This window comes from Benincasa hispida, chromosome 6 (assembly GCF_009727055.1).
Source record: "Benincasa hispida cultivar B227 chromosome 6, ASM972705v1, whole genome shotgun sequence".
Classification (NCBI taxonomy): Eukaryota; Viridiplantae; Streptophyta; class Magnoliopsida; order Cucurbitales; family Cucurbitaceae; genus Benincasa; species Benincasa hispida.
This window is the reverse complement of record NC_052354.1, coordinates 11,269,839-11,285,263: the sequence shown is the minus strand read 5'-3', so window position 1 is coordinate 11,285,263 and position 15,425 is coordinate 11,269,839. Positions and strand designations below refer to the sequence as shown.

General features: G+C 35.5%; 1 protein-coding gene across 3 annotated transcripts; it reads left to right on the top strand.

The window, feature by feature from the left end:
• Positions 1-263: 263 nt before the first annotated feature.
• LOC120080410 (homeobox-leucine zipper protein HAT5-like) lies at positions 264-2,936 on the top strand. 3 transcript variants are annotated; one of them, XM_039035068.1, is made up of 5 exons: positions 264-373; positions 462-831; positions 920-1,053; positions 1,622-1,861; positions 2,405-2,936. In XM_039035068.1, the coding sequence occupies exons 2-5, from the start codon at positions 747-749 to the stop codon at positions 2,780-2,782; spliced, it is 837 nt and encodes a 278-aa protein (XP_038890996.1). In that variant the 5' UTR covers positions 264-373; positions 462-746; the 3' UTR covers positions 2,783-2,936. The 3 variants fall into 3 exon arrangements, with proteins under 3 accessions (XP_038890996.1, XP_038890997.1, XP_038890998.1); XM_039035069.1 differs by having other exon boundaries at positions 268-354; XM_039035070.1 differs by having other exon boundaries at positions 274-377.
• The last annotated feature ends 12,489 nt before the right edge of the window (positions 2,937-15,425 follow it).

Below are 15,425 nucleotides of genomic sequence, written 5' to 3'. Positions count from 1 at the left end.
CCATGTTTAGATCCTGCGGCAGAACTGGAATGGCAAAAAGACAATTCTGATCAGACGGTTCAGATCTAATCCTATTAGAACTGGACCCCACCACAAACCATCTAAAAAAGTAGTATGTATTTATGTGTAAAAACAAATATATTTATTTTATGAAATATTCGAAAAACTCCAAAGAACACAAGTGGATGGCGCCGAATCACAAGGGTAATATAGTCCTTTCACATCCTCGAGGACTATAAAAGACGCCCAACCCCCCACTATCAATTTTACCCGCTGATAACAACCTCCACAGAGGTTCATAACAGCATCGTCGAATCCATTCCGCCGGGGACTCTGATTTTCCGATCTCCGGAGGTTCTATTTCCGATCAACCGTTTGTATTTCTCTCTATTTCTCTTTACGGTTCAGTTTTTTCTCCGATTTTTCTCTGATTCCAGGTTTTTTTGTGGGGTTTTTCTCAGAGGTTTTCGAGACTGACGAAGAGCTGGGTAATAACAGAGCTGGTGGTGTGATGGGGTTTTGTATTTCTCCATTGGGAACACCGGCTAGGTTACTTTGGAGCACCAGCTTCTTCCGCCACAAGCTTATGATTTTCTAATTTTCAGCCGTAGACGCTGAAAATACCAAACCCCATCTATTTCCTTTCTTGTTTTAATAAAGATCTCCCACGATTTCGTGCGCCGCCGCCGTAAATCGCCGGTGATCCCTTGCTAACGATTCCCGTTTCAGATTTAAGAGAATAATTAATGATGTCGGACGGTTGGATCTTTAACCGGTCTCCAGGTCATGCCAACATGTTGTTTTTTGGAAGTAGTGATTCCATCCTTCGAGGTAAATTTGATAAATTTTGCATTTGAGGTATTAGGGATCTTTAATTAGGATTATATCGGTTTTTAAACTGTATTTCTGCTAATGTTAGGACCAAGTTTCACGATGGGGATGGAGGAAACTTCAAAGAGGCAGCCCTTTTTCAGCTCTCCGGATGACCTGTTCGACGATGACTACTACGATGACCAGCCACCTGAGAAGAAGCGCCGGTTAACTCAAGAGCAGGTATTTAAGTTTATCCTATTCTGATAGTACTCTGTATTTATTTCAGTATTTGTTTCTGTTTTACTTGGTGGGTGGGGATGGAACTGTCGAATCTAAAGCCTGAACTGGATGCATTTTACTTATGGCATATTCCTTATATTCAATCTATGTTGTTGCTTTAATGTGATTACCTTTGAATCAATGCTGGTCTCCTTGCTTATATATCTGTGGTGAAGAAAAAAAAGAATAGCATAATTCTCAGATTCTGAAAGATAAATGCAAAAGTAAAGCTCCCATGAGGGAATTGTTTACATGGCTAATATAGGTTCTGTTTAGAATGACTTTCTAAGTGCAAAACAATTTCAAATAAACCCATAATTGGGTACAATACATCAAGTTCATCTTGAGATGATAGTTTTCATTTCTTTTATTGTACTTATTTTTCATCTTCCAGTGTTCTCATTTCTTACCAATAAATGAGGTTGACCATCTTAGATGTTATTGCAAAAAAAGGAGAAGAGAAAAAAAGATGATGTGACAGTCTATGCTGCTGATTGCTGAATGACCCTTATTCATGGCCAATGATTAGGTGCATCTGCTGGAGATTAGCTTTGAGTCAGAAAACAAACTGGAGCCAGAGCGCAAGACTGAGCTGGCAAAGAAGCTGGGTCTGCAGCCAAGGCAAGTGGCTGTGTGGTTTCAAAACCGCCGAGCTCGATGGAAGACAAAGCAGCTTGAAAGGGACTATGATCTTCTCAAATCTTCATATGATTCCTTTCGTTCTAGCTACGACTTTATTGCTAAGGAGAATGAAAGGCTCAAAGCCGAGGTATCTATGCCCACTGAAAGCTATATAGTTTGACGCTTTAACAATTTGGTTTTACAGTGGAGATTCGCCTTTGCTCAAAATCTATTACTAACTGTCCATTAACCTTTAGTATGTTATGCTGTGTCTTATAGATGCTGAAAGCTTAACATTTTCTGATATTTGCTTGCTTGGCTGTCTTTGATGTGACATCTTCTGAACATAAATTCAAGTAGAAATAGAATTCTTTGTAAACCTTTAGGATGGTGGTTGGTGGTCCATTTATCTTAGTTTCTTAAGATGACTCGTGTAATTTCTAGTTAATCTAGTTACAAGTTTCATCATCACATTTAGTCTAATGACGTCTTGTAAACTCGTGGTCCTACAATCAAGTTAGTCTGGCATAGGTTCTGAACCCAACTTTCTAGGGTCAAGAGAAGATATGGGTTACTTTTCCAGATATGATGCGGAATCTTAGGAAAAAGAATGGTGAAATTAGTTAAAGAGGGACTTGGTATTGTTACTGATCGAGGGGTCTCTTATGCATTCTCAATTACTGAACCTCAGGTAGCTTCTTTAACTGAGAAACTTCAAGCTAAAGAAGTGGTTGAATCATCGTTTCACGCTAAGAATCCCGAGCCATTTCTGGAGGATCAACTCCTTGTTCCTGTTGTGCAACAGAGCATTAAGATTGAAGACCACCATAGTTGCAGGAGCAATGGAAGCGCTGTGCTGGACGAGGACGGTCCTCAACTCTTAGACAGTGGGGATTCTTACCTCCTGAGCAATGACTATGATGGCTGTGTTTTGCCAGTTTTTGGAGTGAACTCAGAGGAGGAAGATGGGAGTGACGACGGTCAGGGTTACTTCTCGGATGTTTATACAACAGCTGATCAGCAGAGTCACGAGGGAGAGCCTTTGACCTGGTGGGACTGGACGTCGTAAATGCATGTTCGAATCATCTCGATATTTAGTAGTGGAACTATAATATGAAGTTTAATGTATGATACAAATGAATAAATATAGTAGTGTGAACATTACTTGGTTTGGAATGAATGTTTGTGTATGGATGTAACTTATATCTTGTACTGTTATATTATTGTTTATGATTTGCCTTTAAAAGTTGGGAGCACCTTTAGGACCGGCAAACTTGTGAGAATCATTCTAATTTTGAAAATAGGGGTTGGGTTTTTTCTTGTTCTTTTCTTTTTATTTGACTTCTAAAAATAATTATCTACATTTTCAGATATTAGAATTAATTTTGAAATCGATTTTGTTAAATTACAAGTTTAGTCTCTGTACTTTTAAGTTTGTATTTTCTTAAATTTCAGAAGTGTAGATTCTTAAACTTTCAATTTTGTATTTAACTTTCATTTTTGTATTTAATAAGATCTTTAAAAGTTTGAAAGTTTAATTGATTTTAAGATATAAATTTAAATTTTGTCTAATGGAACCTTAAATTTGTAATCAATTTTGTATAATCCAGAGCCAAATAGACACAAACATTCTTTTTAGTCTAATACTTTGATAATTTTCTTAGTCTTAATTATTATTATTACTATTATTATTATTATTTTGGCAAAAGAGACTTAAATTAAACTTGTAAGGGTTGGAGATTGATTTGTCATTTTTCTGTGTATTTGTTTCAAACAAACAAATATACCTCATGTTAGTGACCAACCACTCCATTATAAGATTATCTTAAACCCATAACTATATACATCATAATAATTTCATACTCACTCCAACTACACAAATCCTACTACAACCTACTCAAATTCTAAACAAAAAAGAAAAATAAAAAATCTAGGTTCCATTTGGTAACCGTTTTGTTTTTTTATTTTTGTTTTTTAAAATTGAGTCTACGGACACTACTTCCACCTCTAAATTTCTTCTTTTGTTATCTACTTTTCACCCGTGGTTTAAAAAACCAAGTCAAATTTTGATAACTAAAAAAAAGTAGCTATGTTGTTTTTGTTTTTGGAATTTGACTAAGAAAATGTGGATGAAATAGACTTTGTTTTAAAAAACAAAAACTAAAAACTAGATGGTTACCAAATGGAAAAACAAACCAATCTATTTTCCTAAAACCCTGATAATTTTTCCCAAAACAAACACCAAACTTCTCCCTTGAGTTCAAGCAAAGAAGATCAAGCAACAACATTAATAATGAAGATCAAGCAAGCATTTTTTGAGTTCAACACCTTTACAGGAGTTGGGATCGAAGAACCATTAACATTTTGAGATGGTAATTGATATCTTTATTTACTAAGTAATGTTTATATTGATATGGATGAAGATTGTTTGATATTTAAGATTTGAATATACAAGTATGACTTTATTTTAGATATAAGATATTTAGAATCAAGAATGTGTTTTATAATTTTCACAAAGGGTGGTATTATAAAAAAAAAAATAAGGATATGTTCTTGTTTGTTTATTTGATTTAAAAAATAATAGATATGCTAGATGAAAGCTTGTTTGTTATTTTCAAATTTATTCCTTTTCTAGAAATAAATATTTTTTACTGTAAATTTGCCAGTGTTGCAATTTTAATCATCTAAAAAATTCTCACTTTAATCATCATTAAAAAAAATTATAATGTGTTCTTTGAATTATCAAACATATGTATGGTATGATATGTGAAATTGATAAAATTTTAGATAAAAATGATATAAGAGCCTTTAGCTTTGTTGAAACTTCTGATTTTTTTATAAAATTATTCAAGGGTTGCTTTGGACATTGATGGAACTTTTTTTTTTTTTTTGCAAAGTTTTATTTATTAGAATGTATTAGTTTATGATTGTTACGGTGTGTTTTTTTCCTAAAATTAATGAGTGAATATCTGCAAAAACTAATTAGATCAAAGAAAAAAATTGCAACATTTACTTTAATTTAGGATCAGATTTGATAAAATGGAAAGCTTAAGGATTAAAATGACATAACCTAATAAAATAATTAAAGCTGATTTTTTTTTCCCTTCATGTCAATTTTACACTTTTTTTTAAATATATTTTCAAGTAACCAATGAAATAACACAACTCGACCCATTTCATATGAGGTATTGGGAATGGGTCGGGTAGGTCTTAAGCATAACTTTGAAGAGGTGTTTGGGGCAAGAACTATCCTAAGACTATAATAACCACCTCTTGCTCCAATAAATATTATTTCAAAACCACCAATTAGCTACAGTCAACACTATTTCAAAACTCCAATTTGTTACCGTTTTTACTATTTTACATTCACCAATTTTTTTATTTTTTGCTACAGTGTTTACTATTTCCTTCTCAAATTACAATAGTTTATACCTCAAACACATACTATTATAACTCAAACTAAAATAATCTACATCTCAACCACAAACTATCATAACCCAACTATAACAACCAAAGACTATAATAGTCAACTCTTTGCCCCAAACGTCCCCTGAGTATTTTGGGCTTGGAAGTCTAAAATAATAATAACATACTTATTTTAAATATTTTTTTTAAAAAAATAATGTAATTTAGAAAATTCATTACCCAAACTTTTTCTAAAAATAGGGTTGCTAATTCGTGGACATGGTAGATAAGTTGGATAAATCATGTACCTTATCCACAAGTACGTTAATGGAGCGTGGACGTGATATACGATTTAGAGGCAAATTGTGTACCACGTATAGATGTAAACAAGTTTGCATGACTTGGATGACAAATTTGTGATGTTTGCTCTAGAAAAATTGAAAACACGAAAATTGTGGGGGAAATCATGGATGTCATACACGAGTTCCACAAGAAAATTGCATATCACCAAGATAGAGGGAGGTGATGTGAATTGATAAACTCATGTACTAAGTACATGAATTTCTTACCCAAACTTGTCGATTATTTTCATCTCTATGCTAGATTTTATTTAAATTTAATATTATCATTATTGTGACTCATGTATATTACCTGCTATTTTATCTTTGGGATAACAATATATAAGGTCTTAATAAAGACCCTATATTTTAATTTTATTCAGCTTTTCTATTATTTATAAGAATGTCTAAGTTGTCTTTAAAATTACTAAAAAGGAAAAAAGAAAAGAAAAGAAAAGGATAGGGTTGATTTAACATTTAGTACCCAATCATAAATTAATTAATGTTTTAGAAAAAATATATAAATTATAATATTTTTCAAAAACCCATAACTTTCCATATTCTTCAATTTCTCTCTCAAAATCCTCTCTTTAAAACCCTGTCTCTGATATCTTTCTAGCCAAATCTCCCTCTCTCAGATCTTCGATTTTTTTAGGCTAACCTCCTCAGATTCTCACCGGCGACCAAACTGTCGAGTGGAGGTCGACAAACAAACCAACATAAAAAAACTGGACAACGGACAGTGTGCAAGAGGAGGACGATGAATGGTACATGAGAGGACAACGACAAATGGTGGATGGTGCATGACTCGGATTAACGATGAATGCAACGCAAAGCAGACGGCGATTGGCGCGACTCGAACTATGAATGACAACGTGATTCATATGACTCGAATTGTCGATGAGCGACAGTGTGAGAGGAGGACCACGAGCAGCATCAATGGCTTTACGAAGAATAACAGATGAAGATGGGGAAGGTTATGTGCATGCAATCCAAGGATAACTTTTCCTCTTTTATTTTTTTAAACCCTATATATATATATATAGAGAGAGAGAGAGAGAGATAGATAGATAGATATTCGTTTATATAATAAATGATATATACTGTTGGGACTGGTGTCCTAAATCTCTTGTATTCTCGTAGTTTGTGAACATTGTATAAATAAATTATTATTAATAAAATAATTGTAATTTTATGAGCATACACTCAATCTAATAAACTAAGATCCTAGGTTATCTTATGTAATTTAAACAAGTACGTAGAGGCATACAAGTGGATATTATTTAAATAATAACCTAAACAATCTGTAGTAGATGGATAAGTCTCGATACCTTATCTTAGTAACACTATGGATATGGTTCGTTTTATAGATGTTACAAGTGTTGTAAAGTGCTATGTATGATCTGATCTTGATCATTCATGTAGAGACATGTGAGTAGGGGTATCCTATACAAAGAATTTTTATAAGATCGGACCAGGTAATGATTAGTCTTATTATACAACACTGTTAATAGTACAGACTTACATTTCACCAGGATGACCATAGGTGACATGCCCTGAATCTTGAGTACGTTGTGAACTCCTGCCTTTGAAGGTAGTCCTTTGATTTGTATGGGTGAGAGTAGCTAGATTGCCAACTCAATATGCCTCCATTTTGGGGATTCGTCTGATTGAAGAGTTGGGAACATGGCTACACAAGACATAATTCACTTCTTCCCTAATGTCGAGATAAGTAGATAAATTATTCCCTTAAAGGCTAATTCTAGGACTTGAACAATGCGGTCACACCTTCTCCTGGCCCAAGAGGAACTTAGTCATAGTTGGACGATGACTTATTGTTCATTAGAAGGATCAATGATACTTAAGGAGTTAGATGTAACTACATGGGCAAACGGTAATTTTGGCCCAGTTGTACTTACGAACAATTTGTGAAGGATTATCGCACTGTTGATTGGTTATATCCAATGAACACAAAATATATTTGTAGTGCGAAGAGTGCAGTTGTCGGTTTTTAGTGGAGTGACCAACAGTTAATGAATGTTGGGTAATTTAATTAAAGAATTTAATTAATTATCCAAGTACTATTGGAGCTTCAATCTACATATCCATAAGGTCCCTGCTATAGGTCAACATAGATTATTGAGAATTAAATTTTGAATTAATTTGAATTGTTCAAATTAAATAAGGAAATTAATTATATGTGATATATTAATATAATGTATTTGATACATTATAATATAAACATTTTGAGATAAATTAAATATTTCAATATGATTCAAATATTAGTTTTATGGATAAGATTCATATAATTGAATTTAGTATAAATATGATTTATATTAAATGTCATGTAATGATGAGAGAAAATACAAACTATAGGTTATATTGTATTTGATACAATATAAAAGCTTTAGGCTATATTTTATATTTAATATAACATATAGCTATATATATATATATATATATATAAAATAAGTTGGTTATTATGTTTATATATATTTATAAATTATTTAATTTAATCTTTTGAATTAAATTAAATGGGGGAGTTATCAGAATAACTCCCTCCGTACTTTTCCTTTCTTTCACATGATGGGTTGAAGGGTTATGTGAGAGATGGTCTCACATTCTGGTTTCTCTCTTCCAAGAAAATTACAGAGAAGAAAAATCTTCTTCTTCTTCCTCTCATTCTTTTTTTCCTTCTTCCAAAAGATTGTGTAGAGCCCACCACTCCTGCATATTCTCATTCCCAAGATAATACAGCGGGTTCTCAAGTGGTGGTGTCCTGGTTTGGATAGATCGAAGCGTTCGTGTTCGTGGATCGAGGGATTTCATGAAGAAAATTATTGGGCTTCAAGGGTAAGTAGAATTTCTCCCCAATTCTTCTCCCTTCCGTAGGATGCTGTAAATTTCTTGTGTTAATGCATAATTATTCTTTCTGTTCTGTAATTTTTCCAATTTTGTGAAAACGAAAATTGGGACCGATCCTCACGTTTCTGCACAGAGATATTCATTGGTTCCCTTCAATTGGTATCAGAGAGGAGATTTTGATCCCAATTTCTTTTATTTCTAGAATTTAATTACAGTGGTGGCTTGCATTCTATAAATTATTCATGTTGATGAATGTTTATTGAATGGTTTGCAATTATGGATGTTTCAGGGTCGGATCTTAGATTTACTACTTTAATTTTACAATTTGGTATGTAAGGGCCCTTTGTTTTTTAGCATTAATTACTATCGAGTCTGTATTATTAAAGTTTTAAGTCGTTTGTGAGTTTTTCGACATCGTACTAGTGAAAACAAAGCCCAAATTGGAGAAGAAAATAAGCAATTCATGATTGTACAGTGGAGACTGTATCGCAGTGTTGCAACACTGTGCCTTAGTGTTGCAATGCTGCAAAGTGGAAGAACGTTTGTGTCACGCCCCACCTCGAGCCCGCCTCCTGAGCTTGAGAGGAGGTGTGAAGGACCGCAGATACCACCCTTTTGTGATACCTACTGCCCATCTGAACCTCTTTATTTTCATAAAACTTTAAGACAAAGATGTAAACAACAACTGTTTGGTTAAGCTCATGTTATTACAATACAACTATCAGGCTTAACTACAAAGTTTATATCAACAATTCTAAACCCTAAAGTGTGACTATGGCTGTGGCAGACCTTGACCTTAGCAACATCCTAGAACTCCTCACCTTTCGCTACCTGGGAAGAAAAACATGAAAGAAAAGAATGAGCTTCAAGAAGCTCGGTGAGTGGTAAGCAACTTCTAGAGTCTATTTCAACTCGTAATAAACAAGCATATCACAACTACGAGGTTAACATTCAAACCTCATCCTTGAATGATTCTAATCTCAAATCTATCTACACGTATGGTAGATAGTTAAACTGATACTATTCATAATGTGTTTATTCTCAAACTCTATCTACACACACGGTAGATAGTTAACATTTTCACATTTAAGACATTTATAACTTTATGTACGCATAATTCTCCCTCTTATGGGCTCAGAAGCTAGGCCTGTCGGCCCTCTAACCACTCTCACAGACTCAGGAACTAGACCTCTCGGTCCCCTGACCATCTCGTGAGGTTCTGCTTCGGGCTCAGGAACTAAATCTATTGACCCCTTGACCATCTCGTTCACATATTCTCATTCTCATGCTATTTACTCATTCACAACATAAGCATATACACATATTCTAAAAGATATGCTTAAGACTTAAAGAAAATACCACTCACCTTGGTCAAGTATGAACCTTCCTCTCTAGAATTTCCTTGGTCTCCTCGAGCTCCCTTTTGAGCCTTAAAATATTAGCTCAGAACTTCTCACTGTTTAGCCGGAATCCTCAAAATATCAAGACTGGCCCAAGCTTACTCGAGAGCTCAACCCTTCTATCTTTTCTTCATCTTCCAGCCTGATTCCTTGGAGCTTCTTCTCTAGCAGTTCTATCATGAAAACTAGAATCTCTAAGCTTTCAGGTGGCTTTGGAATCACTCAAAACGCACGAGTATTCTGGGAGTACTCCTCGTCCCAAGTTGATGCTACTTTCAGACCTCACTGTCCGACAGCATGTCCTTCTCTTGGAACCGCATGATCTTCCTCCGAAACTGCCCTCAATCATTCTTCTTACTATATTTCAAGAGGATTTCGGTTTATGAATTGAAGAGGCACTCTGTGGTGGTATTTATAGGCCAAAGGAACTAATCCTTCTCATCTTACAAAGCCTTCAACACAAGACACCTCCTACTTTGGAGTGTTTGCACCATGCTTTGTCACCACCTTCTTCCTTGCCATTCTCCTACTTCCATGCCACTCACCTGCTTGTATGGAGTTTGAGTTCGTCTTCCTCATGCATAAATCTTCATTGCATGAAACTCCATTCGTCCACCTCCTACTAACTCAAGCTCAACCTTCTCTCAGTTCAGCCACTTATCCGGATGACTTCATCAGCCTTGCGTAACGCAAGCCTCAACACTGCCTAAGCACTTGGCCCATCGTTTAGTCCATTATGTAGCTCTTGCACATCATCGCACAGCTCCATCATTTAGTTAATCTCTCGCTGTCGCTTAACATCCAGCCCTCTCAATGACGTTCATCATCCAACCCTCTCACTGATCAATCGTCTAGTGCCTGCGCCTATAGCGCTCACACCCCATCGTGTAGCTCAATCATTTAGTGATCTCTCGCTCTCAACGATCTCGCTATCGCGTATATCTCACTGATAACGATTTCGTTATTGCACATCGTTCAGCGCATAGCCTATTGCATAACTCATCATGTAGCTCTTACGCTTATCGTGTAGCTCTCGCTGAACGAGTAGCTCTCGCTATCGTGTAGTGCTGACATCTATCATCTATCATCTATCGCATCACGCCCATCGTCTAACGCTACGATAAGCGCTCACGCTCATCGTGTAACGCCATTGTGTAGCGCTTGCGTCTATCGCCCAGTGCTTGTGCATCATCTAGCATCTACACTTATCGTCTAGCGTCCGAGCTCATAGTTTAGCGCTATCGTCTAATGTTATCGTTTAGCGCTATCGTCTAGCTTCTACGCTTATCGTTTAGCGTGTACCCTAATCGTGTAGTGTTATCACCTATCGTCTAGCGCATCACTTAACATCGTTTAACGCCACCTATAGCTACAAAATCGTTCGCCCAACATCTTGTGCTTAATGTCTAACTCTCTCGCTCTCGCTCACGCAGCCTCAATGCATGAGCAACCTTTGGTAATGCCTCTTACCAATGCTTCGGCCAACATGCGTCCAAACCTCACAAGCTCTATGCATGGTTATCCTTGGCTTTAAGGCTTAATTTCCTTATAACCTCTATAAACTTAGCCCCATCTCATGCGTTAATGTTTCCTAACACCAAACGCATGGTTTTCTTTTGACTTTACACTTAGCCAAATTCCACTAGTTAAGGCTCAACTTAAAGCTACTCAAGAAAAATCACTTCAAACACTTAGAAATTTCCTTCTCTTCAACATAGGTTTTAACTTATACTTAGTTAATTCCCTTAATTACCTGCTTAAGTAGGAAATTGAGATCTGGATTTCACAGTTTGTACTTTCTGTAGCTTTGCAATGTGATGACGGGTAGAAATGTACGTTATTATAGACTTTTTATTTAGAATTATGAGGGTTGATAAGAAGAATATGCGGCGATTATACTAAGAATTCATGAAAAAGTGAGATTGTGTCGATCAGCAATGAAAATCTTGGCTAACCCACTCTTATGCATTATTTTGCGTCCAAATGTCTATTTTTGTAGCTATCGCAGGAATCGATCGCATACGGTGAATCTCACCATCGCAGAGGCGATCGCATACGTTTGACACATAGATGATTGTGGCCATTAACCGCATGCGTCCATCACATAGAGGTTGCGACTATAGAGTAATAACTATAATAGAGGGATGAACGCAAGAGTGGTGGAATGCGATGCTACATCGGAAACCAAGCATGAACACATACCTCGAGAGTATCAAAAGGTGATGTTGACATTTCACCTACCACGCCGTTAGTAGCAGAGAGTCGGAGCAGGTCCATCATGCCATTAGCAACAAAAATTCAGAGAAGGACCATTAATGCTGTCAGCGATCGAGCTCTATAAATAGAAGCCTTAAATCCCAACTTTAATTCATTCGAGCTTCTGCCTTAGGGCAGATCCTTATGATCCAGAAGAAATCATGAGAAGACATTCTTTGAGAGTTATTCATTCCTTCAATCATTTCGAGTGACGACCGGAGCTTCGTCGGAGATAGATCTCGAGAGAGACTACTCCACCACCCATCCATGGCACCACCGGCAGCCTTGACACACATCTGATGGAAGCAAGACATTGCCCATCTGGCCCTCTATCTCTCTTCTATCTCTGTATTGTATTACATTGTGGCTTAAGACATTAATACATTTTGTGATCAATGCATTTCTCTATTTCCTTCTATTCCATCTTTATTTACCTCTGCTTTATCATCCTTTATTTTCATTGCAACGATTAAGTAAGATTGCTAGAGTATCGCATATTTAATCATGCGGCATAGACATATGAAGCATGTAGCAAACTACTGAGAGGTGTGCGTTGCACGAGTGTTGTGAGAAAATCCTCTTTGCTTAGTGTGAGGCTATAGCAACGCTTGTCTATGAGCGGTTGCAATGCTTGTCTATAAGCAGAATCAACAGCGACTAACTGCTCGAGAGGGTAAGTAGTTGAACTCACTAAGCGAAGTAAGTAGTGTTCCTAGGGATAGGAATAATCTTGTGTCAACCATGCTTTATGTGATTACCTTGTCTTATGGGTGCATAATTCATCATTTAGGCATACTTGGGAAAGTAGTCTAAAAATCAAATCTAGGCTTGGGAGAGTCAAATTGGATGGCATAAGCAAGAATGGAGGCTTAAGAATAAGTTCTGTTTGCTATTACACAGTGCATGCACCCTACAGATAGGATATGAAAGTATGCGGTCACATCGCATGCGTCCAAAAGTAGGACACGGTGGTATGCGGTCACCTTGTTTATGTGTGGGAGCCCGTGAGCAAGAATAGAGACTTAGACATAAGTCCTATCGATACTATCGCATATGCATCACATGCGTCTTAGTCAATTGTGTATAGCATAATCGCATAACTTGCGTTGGCTGGGGTTACCCTTGTGATTAAGCTTATTGATGCAGTGAAGTCGTCCCCTCCACCGTTTTATCTATCTTTCCATACATCTTACTACGCGTTAACAGTTTTCGTGTCTCTAACTTTCATAGTCATACTTCCATTGCTAGTTAGGAGTAGGAGTAGCGCATAGCCCTTAAACTTCAATATTCTTTTATTCTTCACCGCAACACATTACTTCATAACATTTAGCTACAAGTCCCTAAGTTCGACCTCGGATCACTCCGAGAAACTTTCGATCTCGTTATACTTGGCGAGAGAGCAAGAAAACTTGTGGCAGGAACGCATGGTCATCAAACGCATATTGTATATCCCTTAGTCCAACGCATGACCAGCAACGCATGGAGAACGAACAATGAACGCATATTTAATTACTCCATTTTCCACACATCACAATGCTCCAAGACAGAAAGAACAAACCGGTTCTTGTTTGGTTCAGTTTGTGGCTCACTTGATTTGCCTCCGGTTCATTTGGTTCAAGCGCTTTGGGTCCTGTTCGGGTGTTGGGCAATCCGGTTCGTGCGGTTCAAGACCCGGTTCACTTGTTCCGAACCAATTTGGCTATTAATTTGTAATAGTTAGACTTTTTGATTAATTAAATTAATATAAATGTTATATTAATTTAATTAATAGTTTTAAGAGTTTAATCCCAGTCCATAATCGCTGTTTAAATTATGCATATGATGTATGGTTTATTTTATTTTATATATGTCATAATGTATGTCATATAGTAAAAAGTTCCCACCATAGGTTATGCATTATTCATGCATCATTTATATTATAAATATTATAATATATAGTTGCATGATTTAATTATATAGCATGCTCATGCATCATATACTATATGGTTGCATGCATTAATAACATATACATATATCATTTATATTATAAGAGTTATAATATATAGTATGAATGTATGTTATTAATTATTTCATTACTTGAGTATATAAGTGTTATATATGTTTAGTAATGAAATGAAAAGTGCACAATGCATGACATTACTTTAGATAATCTTATAATTATAATTTTATAAGCATGTCATAGGATGCAATGTATGATTTTAATTTGTTTCATTTATTTTATAAGAGTTATAATTAAATGAAATTAGAAACTAAAATCAATAATTCATAATTGCATGCTAACTTCGGTAAAATCATTTTTTAAAATAGTTTTAAAATATGATTCACATAGACCTAAGATCACAAGTTTCTAATGAGATTAGAAATTAGTTTAATCTTTTTAATTAGTTTAATAGGATTAAACTTGTTTTAATAAAAGATTAAATATGTAGCAAACGTATCTATAAGTACAGTTGGACCAAATTTACCGTTTTGCCCGTGTAGTTACATCTAACTTCTTAAATGCCATTTATTCCTCTAATGAACAATAAATCATATTCCAACTATGACTAAACCCTTCTCGGGCTAGGAGAAGGTGTGGCGCCATATTGTTCAAGCCCTGGAATCAGTCTTTAAGAGGGCAATTTATCTACTTGCCCCGACTTCAGAGAAGGAATGAATTTCTTCTTGTGTAGCTGTGTTCCCAAGTCCCCAATCAGACGAATCTCAAAATGGTAGGCTTATTGATTCAGCGATCTAGCCACTCTCACCCATACAAATCAAAGGACCGGCCTCATAAACAGGAGTTCACAACTCACTTGAGATTCAGGACATATTACCTATGGTAGTCTTGGTGAAATATAAGTTCCATTATGAACGACATTATATAATGAGACTAAAAATTTCATAGTTCGGTCTTATACAAACTCCTTTATATAGAATATCCCCACTCACATGTCTCCACATGAATGATCAGGATTAGATCATTTGTAGCACTTTACAACTTTACAACAATTATAACATCTACAAAGAAAGCTATACTCGTAAAGTCACCAGGATAAGGTATCCAACCCTTATCCATTTACTACAGACCATTTAGGTTATCACTTAAAACATGATTCATCCGTATGTCTCTACATACATGTTTAAGCTATGAGATAACCTTGGAACTTAGTTTATTGGTTTGTGATTAATGCAACAAAATTTGGAATAAAATATCATATATTTTATTAAATAAACAACGAGTTTGTACAATACATTTACAAACTATATGACCCTACGAGATTTAGGGCATCAACCCCAACAGATATAAATAAATATATATATATATATATAATATAATTATATATTATATATATATATATATATTTATAAATTATTTAATTTAATTTTTTGAATTAAATTAAATGAGGGAGTTATCAGAATAACTCTATCCCTACTTTTCCTCTCTTTCACATGATGATATTGTGGG

What these genes read in the sequence shown, in the direction of transcription:
- LOC120080410 (XM_039035068.1), top strand. Translation starts at nt 747, where the DNA reads ATGATGTCGGACGGTTGGATCTTTAACCGGTCTCCAGGTCATGCCAAC. An exon ending in GCCGGTTAACTCAAGAGCAG is followed by an intron (nt 1,054 to 1,621) that starts GTATTTAAGTTT and finishes GCCAATGATTAG; the next exon opens with GTGCATCTGCTGGAGATTAG. An exon ending in ATGAAAGGCTCAAAGCCGAG is followed by an intron (nt 1,862 to 2,404) that starts GTATCTATGCCC and finishes ACTGAACCTCAG; the next exon opens with GTAGCTTCTTTAACTGAGAA.